At 51.2% G+C, this 7,079-nt stretch overlaps 1 protein-coding gene across 6 annotated transcripts; it reads right to left on the bottom strand.

Annotated features, from left to right (window-relative positions):
• Positions 1-3,601: 3,601 nt before the first annotated feature.
• B9D1 (B9 domain containing 1) lies at positions 3,602-6,859 on the bottom strand. 6 transcript variants are annotated; one of them, XM_088174236.1, is made up of 7 exons: positions 6,782-6,856; positions 6,218-6,286; positions 6,030-6,141; positions 5,867-5,963; positions 5,431-5,493; positions 4,657-4,724; positions 3,602-3,761 (listed from the first exon to the last, which is right to left on the bottom strand). In XM_088174236.1, exons 1-7 carry the CDS (start codon positions 6,836-6,838, stop codon positions 3,607-3,609), a joined length of 621 nt encoding a protein of 206 aa, XP_088030362.1. In that variant the 5' UTR covers positions 6,839-6,856; the 3' UTR covers positions 3,602-3,606. The 6 variants fall into 6 exon arrangements, with proteins under 6 accessions (XP_088030362.1, XP_088030363.1, XP_014749915.1 ...); XM_014894429.2 differs by lacking the exon at positions 3,602-3,761 and adding an exon at positions 3,952-4,551 and having other exon boundaries at positions 6,782-6,859; XM_088174239.1 differs by lacking the exon at positions 3,602-3,761 and adding an exon at positions 3,952-4,544.
• Positions 6,860-7,079: the final 220 nt, after the last annotated feature.

Raw genomic sequence — 7,079 nt, 5'->3', positions numbered from 1 at the left:
GAATCCATCCCCTCCTCCTGCTCCTGCGGGATCAGCGCCCGCGGCTGGGCTGCCTGGGCTGGAGGAGCGGGTGGAGGCGAGGATCCTGCACAGGACCCTGAGCCAGCATGGGCTGATCCCACCCATCCACTGAAAACCTTCCTGATCCCATTCACCCATCCCCAACCCTCCTGATCCCACCCATTCACTTCTGAACACTCCTGATCCCACCCATCCATCCTCCCCTGAGCCCTCCCAATCCCACTCATCCACTGAAAACCTTCCTGATCCCACCCATCCACTGAAAACCTTCCTGATCACACTCACCCATCCCCAACCCTCCTGATCCCACCCATCCATCCTCCCCTGAACCTTCCCGATCCCACCCATCCACTGAAAACCCTCCCAGTCCCACCCATTCTCTCCCAGCCCTCCTGGAATTCTCCCCAGCGCCGTGGCTGAACCACCTCGAGTAACGCCTGCGATGGAAAACCATCAGACACCTTTGTGTCCTTCTTTCCCTGGAACCCGTGAAAACCAGGCCTGCGTTCTTCCTAAGGGGCTTTTTCTACCCATGGAATGAAATTCAGGGATTTTCCAAGCTCCAGGGAGCCAGTTCTGCTGTGCTGAAGCAGCCCTGGAGTCCGTGGGCTGCCTGGGGTTGTCTTGGGTGATGGTGATGGGGGATTTTTCTGCTTTTTTAATATCTTCATCAGCAAGTCTGGCACTAAATGGAGTGATGATATTCTCCGAGGTGAATTTCGGTACTTAAATATCCTGGCCTGAATAGGGAGCCAAAAATAGACATCTTCAGCAGCATCTGCTGCTCTTCCCTCTGAAGGACGAGGCTGGATCCCTCAGATCCTGCTGGGAATGCAGGTTGTGTTATTCCCTCCCTCCCTCCTGGGGGCTCAGCCCTGCTTTCTATGCCCAAAGGATGAGCTCTGAGGGGTTTGTGCTGTCCTGTGCTCCCCAGTCGGGAGCACTGGAGGCTGCTGGGAGCTCTGAGCTGGGTGGGAACTGCAGGTTTGGGAGTTTTTGCTTCCAAAAGTGGAGGTGGCTCCTGAGTTTGCAAATATCCACGGGTGTTTCAGAACTTGGGGTTTGAGCTCGCTCATGTTTCCCTCCCAGGGGATTCCTGAGCTGATGGAAAAAGCCCTCAGGGATCCCCTCTGCACCCCAAGGGTGGATGTTGAGGGGGACAGGGGTGGGATTGGGGTGGTCTTTGCCCAGCTCTTCGCTGGGCTCCTGCTGGGGGTTGTATGGCCTGGAAAACTGGCCTGGAAAACATCCCAAACAGCAGCTGGTGGCTGCTCCAGATGTGCTGCTCAGCTGTGCCCGGACCTTGGGCTGGGTGGTGGGGGGTTCTCAGTGCCCTCACGGGGGGCTGGGACATGAGGGACACCCCGGACATGTCCTGGGGGTCTCCCCAAGGCCACCAGCCCATCCAGCTGTGGAGGCCCAGGGTGGGGGTTCCTGCTCCATTCCCACATCTGGATGTCCCCAGGAATGGGGAATGCTCCACCCTGGGGGTGCCAGCCCAGCTCTGTCACTGCTCCCACCCCAGCTGTCCTGTCCTGTGACCCCAGATGTGTGTCCAGAACCTTTATCCCCCCAAATCCTCAAAGGGAGGAATCGCTACAAACCTCTCAAGAATTGGAGCCAAACCCCCGATTTTCTCCTTGCTCTGCGCTTGAGTGTTCGATTTTTTTTCCTGCTCTTTTTTTTTCCCCTTTGGAGAATTTCACAGATCTCCTGCTCCCAGCCCGACACTGCTGCTGGGGAGAAGCTGCTGTCAGCTTGAATCCGTCTCATTTTCAGACGGAGATCGTTCCCTGGTGTAAAGCAGCCTGGCAGCCTCGGGGCAGAGCTTTGGATGCTCAGATCCCTGGCTCAGCCCCGGGGGGAGTTTGTCCCTGCTCTGGGGACAAGGGGCGGTGCCAGGACAGCCAGCACGGAGCGATTTCCATGGAGGAACGGGAAAAATTCCCAAGTCTTCATTCAGCCTCGGAGTGAATTTTTATTAAACGCTTCCAGCGTTTTTCTAAAGGTTGGGAACAGCCGCGAGAGGGCAGGAGCTGCTGCTGCTGTTCGGAAAGGCTGCAAATGCCAATTCCTAAGGATTGTCCGAATGATTTTCCTTTTCCTGGAGGGTTTGGTGCCCAAGCTGCTGTTCAGTCCCTGGGTAACAGCAGCAAAACTCCCATGGGGTGAATCCAAAGCCTCTCCAGGAGAGCTGCAGAGACCCCAAACCTCTCCAGGCTCCCTGGTTTGTGACGGCCTCGGAGCCCCTCCTGTGTCAGGATTCGTTCTCCAGGAAGATTTTCTCCCTGCCCAGCCGGAATTGGGAGGATAATAACCAATTTCACCATCTGGGAGAGATTTTCCAGCTCAGAGCCTCGTGCTGCTGTTGTGGGCTTGGGAATTTCAGTGGAGGTTTGAAGGGAGAATGATTAACCAGGAAAGGAGCAGGGTGTTCCAGCTGCCTGGAAATCACCCTGAGCCTCTGCTGCTGGCTTTTACTGGGATTTGGCTGCTCTTAAAGCATTGATTCTTCTAGGGTTGAACTTCCATGAACAATTAAGGATCCTAAACCCCTTCCTTGTCACTGTTCCCTGTCCATCTTTGTTCAGAGATTGTCCCCAGGTGCCACACCCGAGGAGCAAAGATTTCAACCAGGAAATGATAAAGGCAGAAGCAATTTCTGGGAGAAGTTTCTGAGGGATATCCACAGCTGGATCTGAGGAACGGCACTGGGCTTGGGAAATGCTGATATCAAACATCAGCTCCTGGATGATGCCCTGGGGGAAACACTCACAGGAAATTTAAGTTAGAGAACTTGCCCAACCCTTGAGGAAGGTAGGTGAAGATTTTAGATGTGCTCAAGCCATTGAGGAATCCAAACCACCCCAAAATCCAACTAAACCCAGAGGAAATAGGCAAAAAGCCCAAATAATGCAGGCAGCAGTGTGGGATCTGCTCAGAGAGCAGCTTAAATACCTCAAGGTGTCTTTAATCCTGTTTTATGGAGTTCAGGATTTTTGCTTTTCACTGTTTTTAACCTCCCTTCCTCTCAGCTGGCTCAGGTCTGGTTGGCCTCACTGGGGTTAAAACACCCAAGAGTTCCTTTGGAACAGGAGGAATTCAGGAGTTTGGAGCAGCAGGAAGGAGCTGCGTGTGAATAAATCCCCTGTGGGCACCAGGTCTGGGCTCTGCCAGGTTCCTGTGCCTTTTTTTCAGCTTTGCTGCAGTTGGAATGTGGGCAGGAGCTGTGCTCCAGGGGAAATTGGGTGTTCAGGCAGCAGCAGGGGGTTCAGGGTTTGCCTCCCAAGCCTTTCAAGCACAGATATTTATCCTGCTGCTGGAGCTGACTGCTTCCCAAACTTCTGAAAAAGAAACAAAATTCCTCGAGTCTCCTCTGAGCCAACAGGAAATGCTTCTGAATTTGGATTCCAGCGTGATTCAGTTCAGAGATTACAAATTACCAAAACAACTCCCCTGGAAGTGTGGAGTCAACAAAAACAAGGCAGATGAAAAATGATCCCTATAAACGTTTGGAAAAGTATTTTTATGTCGTATAAAAGGAGCTGCTGCTCCCAGCAACGTTCCAGTGACCACTTGATGTTTTCAGAAATTGAATATATTCCATCTCACTGTGGATAAGAACAATCTCTGCCTGGGTGTTCGGGTGAGCTGTGTCCTGGAGGATTTGTGGTTCATCCCTGGGTGTTTTTCTGCACTTGGAAATCTTGGTAGTTCCCTTTTAGGGAGGTGTTGTTCTCCTTGGATTTGCAGTCAAATACAAGAGGTTACATGCCCAAAATTAAATAGGAAAATGACTCAGCAATTAATCACTGCATTGAAACACTTATTTTTCTCTTCTACCTTTAAGTTTAGTAGAGCTTGGATGATTTAGAGCTTAAAAACGTCCTGGCACAAACAAATAAATTAATCAGCAGAAAGACAAATGAATCTATTGATGCAACAGAATTTATTCAGCCTAACAGAGCTTAGAGGGGGATGCATTTGACAGGACTATTTTTGGAAGGTGCAATAATTTCAATTCCTCATTTGCAACACAAATACAAAAAGAAAATCACTAAAAAGAAACCGGGCTTGCAAAGTTTTAACAGCAGGGGAACTGCTACAGCTCAAAACTTTAATATCATTTATTAGTGTCATCAATTCTATAAAAAAGTGTGCAAAAGGCTGCTATAAAAATATTTTGTCACGGGCTCTGAGACCCTAAAAACACTGAATATCAATAACACTGTTATCAACAACATCAATTCCCACAATATTCAACCTTACTGAGAGGATTAAGCTTGATCATTTTCCCAAATCCTCCCGGGCTGCTGGTGGTGTTTTTGTTTTTTGGGGGATGATTGAGTTGAAGCAGCTCCTCCTTTCCCTAAGAAGAGTTTTGGGCAGGTCCTGGGGGGGCTCAGAAGCTGTGGGGCCCCTGAGGCCCAGGCCCCTCGGCTGTGCCCACGTCGTAGCCCAGCCTGTGCAGATCTTTGGTCACGACATTGAAGGACACGGTGACAAAGCCCTGGGAACGCACCCTGGTCACTGGCACAGAGAGCAGGGGGATGAATCCAGTGAAAAGAAGCTTTGGGATGGATTGTGGAGCTTTTTTTTTTTTTGTTTTAGCAGCCAGGAGCTGTCAGGACTCACCTTCCCGTCCTTCTCCCTGCGCCACCACTTTGGGGTCGGTGAATTCCGGGCGTCTCCCTGTGAACCAGCTGGGAGCAGAAAATACAAAATCATCATTTTTTGTGGCTCAGATTGACCCAGGGCATGAGAGGAACGTCAGTGAAACTGCCAGGAGGGTTCATTGATCAATCAAAGGTAAGTTGTGCCTTCAGGGAAAAAAAAATGCAACTGGTTTCATATAGATTTTGTTAAATCCAGTTTTTTTTCTGGGAAGAAATTTTTCTGGGAAGATTCTTTTTCAGAAGAATCTTTCTGTGGCAAAGATATTGTTGAAAAATTCCTCTTGATCACCCACAGAACCATAGAGGCTTGGAGATCTTGAATTCCTTACAAAAATGTAGAATGGGAATTGTTTTTTCATGGGTTTTGCTCTTGCTGTGGCTGTTCTTCCAAAACAGCCCCAAGAAGATTCAGGCAGTAATTTAGTGCAGTCAGCAGGTAATTAGTATATTTGCTATGTTATATATTAATATAACATGTTGTATTAATTATTTGATATTATAAAAAATAATTATATCTATTTTATTAGTATAATTAATATTGCAGCTAATATGTTTATGAAAACTTTTCAAAAGACCCAGACACCAGAAAATGTGATTTTTACCTAAAAAACACAAAACTGGTTCTGGCACAGAGCAGCCACACCTCTGCACCACTGAGTGGCTGCAAATGCCTTTGTGGCTAAGGACAGGAGAGAAATGAATTCCTTAATGAATTAAAGTCATTAATTATTACCTTGTGAGCTGCTGCAGCCTCGAGGTGGACTCTGGGACGAACATAGCAATGGTTCTTTTGTGCCTGAAACAAAGAGGAGCCCCCCAGAACCTCAGGGATGAATAAAAAGCAGTTTTATATTTATGAAGGCACAGAATTCCTGACACTTCAGGCACTTTCCTTTCTCACAGAAAGGGTTTGTTTGCACAGGAACAACAGATCTTCCTCCATTCCCAGTGGTGGGAATGAGAATTTATTGTGTGAGCAACTGAGCTTCACATTTGGGTTTTTTATAGGATTACCAAAACTTCTCTGATGATGAAAGAGTCCTGCCAGAAAATCTTTGTGAACTGATATGGCACAACTGAGGAGGTTTTGGGGAGCTTTTTACTTTCTGAAACAACACAATAACTGGCCAAGGATGTGTCTGAGAGCTGCAGGTCAGGCTGGCACTCACCTGCCCGGCACAAAGGGCACGTGGACAGCTCCATAACCTCGGACCACGTCATGGCCAAAGAAGTCAGGCCCGTAGACGCTGAGCACAATCTGTGGCCCTGCAGGGAAATGGGGGTGTGAGAGGGGGCTCGGCAGCAGGGCAGGACCCCCCCAGCAGCACTCACAGCCGAAAGGGTTGGTGCTCTTGAAGGTGATGTCGATGGGGAAGTTCCAGACCAGCGTGGTGGGTGAGACGCTGCTCTTGGAGGTGATCTGGGAGATTCCCTCCTCCAGGCCCTGCAGGGAATGTGGGGTGAGCCTGGGGCGGGGCTGAGCCCGGGGGATGGGGGCAGGGTGGGGACAGAGGCTGTACCGCCGTGGGGACCCAGTCCTGGCCGTAGACAAAGGAGAACTTGCAGTAGAGATCATCAAATCCTGGGAACTGCAGGAGAGAGAGAGAGAGAGAGAGAGAGAGGAGGAGGAGGAGGAGGAGGGTTCACTGGGAATTCACTGGGAATTTCTGGGGGTCAGGATCTGCCCGAGTCAGGGCTGTGAGACTGGGACAGACAGGCTGGGTTTGGGGAATGAGGCTGGGATGGGTTTGAGGGATGAGACTGGGATGGGTGTGGGGAATGAAGCTGGGATGGGTTAAAAGGCAGATTAGGGGGATGAAGGCAGGCAGGGTTATGGGGGGCTGAGGGTGTGCAGGGTTGAGGGGAATGAGGACAGGTTGGGTTTGGGGGCTGAGGGTGTGCAGGGTTGAGGGGAATGAGGACCGGTTGGGTTTGGGGGCTGAGGCCGGCCAGGCTCAGGCAGGGCAGATTCTCATCCTGCGCAGGCGGACGCAGCACCGAGACCGAAACCAGGCCCGGGCGATCCCCCCATCCCTCCGTGTTGTCCCGCTGTGTTTGCCGTGGTGTCCCCGCGTCTCCCGCACCTCCCCGCTCTCGATCTCGCCGCTCACGGCCAGCAGGAACACGCTGGGCGCCGCCATGGCGGGCGCGCCGGTTGCCGTGGCGACGGATGGGGCGGCGTAGAGGCCAAACTTCCCCGGCTCCGCGCTTCGCTTCGCTTCTCTTCGCGGGCCTCCCGATCCGCAAAATCACCCCAAAATCACCCCAAAATCACCCCAAAATCCCCCCAAAGCGCCGTCACCCCACCCCTGGTTCCCACAGCACCCCTGGTACCGCCGTGTGTCCCCAGGCGGATCCTCCCCGCTCCCCTCAGCCGCTGAG

The sequence above is a fragment of the Sturnus vulgaris genome, chromosome 16 (assembly GCF_052056855.1).
Source record: "Sturnus vulgaris isolate bStuVul1 chromosome 16, bStuVul1.hap1, whole genome shotgun sequence".
Lineage (NCBI taxonomy): Eukaryota > Metazoa > Chordata > Aves > Passeriformes > Sturnidae > Sturnus > Sturnus vulgaris.
Note: the sequence above shows the minus strand (reverse complement) of the source record. Positions and strands in the feature narration are given on the sequence as shown.

Bases quoted from the DNA above. Each gene is read 5' to 3' on its own strand.
- B9D1 (XM_088174235.1), bottom strand. From the start codon at position 6,838: ATGGCGGCGCCCAGCGTGTTCCTGCTGGCCGTGAGCGGCGAGATCGAG. The intron at 6,287-6,781 runs GTGCGGGAGACG...TCTCTCCTGCAG, and splicing joins GCGAGATCGAGAGCGGGGAG to TTCCCAGGATTTGATGATCT. The intron at 6,142-6,217 runs GTACAGCCTCTG...CATTCCCTGCAG, and splicing joins AGGACTGGGTCCCCACGGCG to GGCCTGGAGGAGGGAATCTC.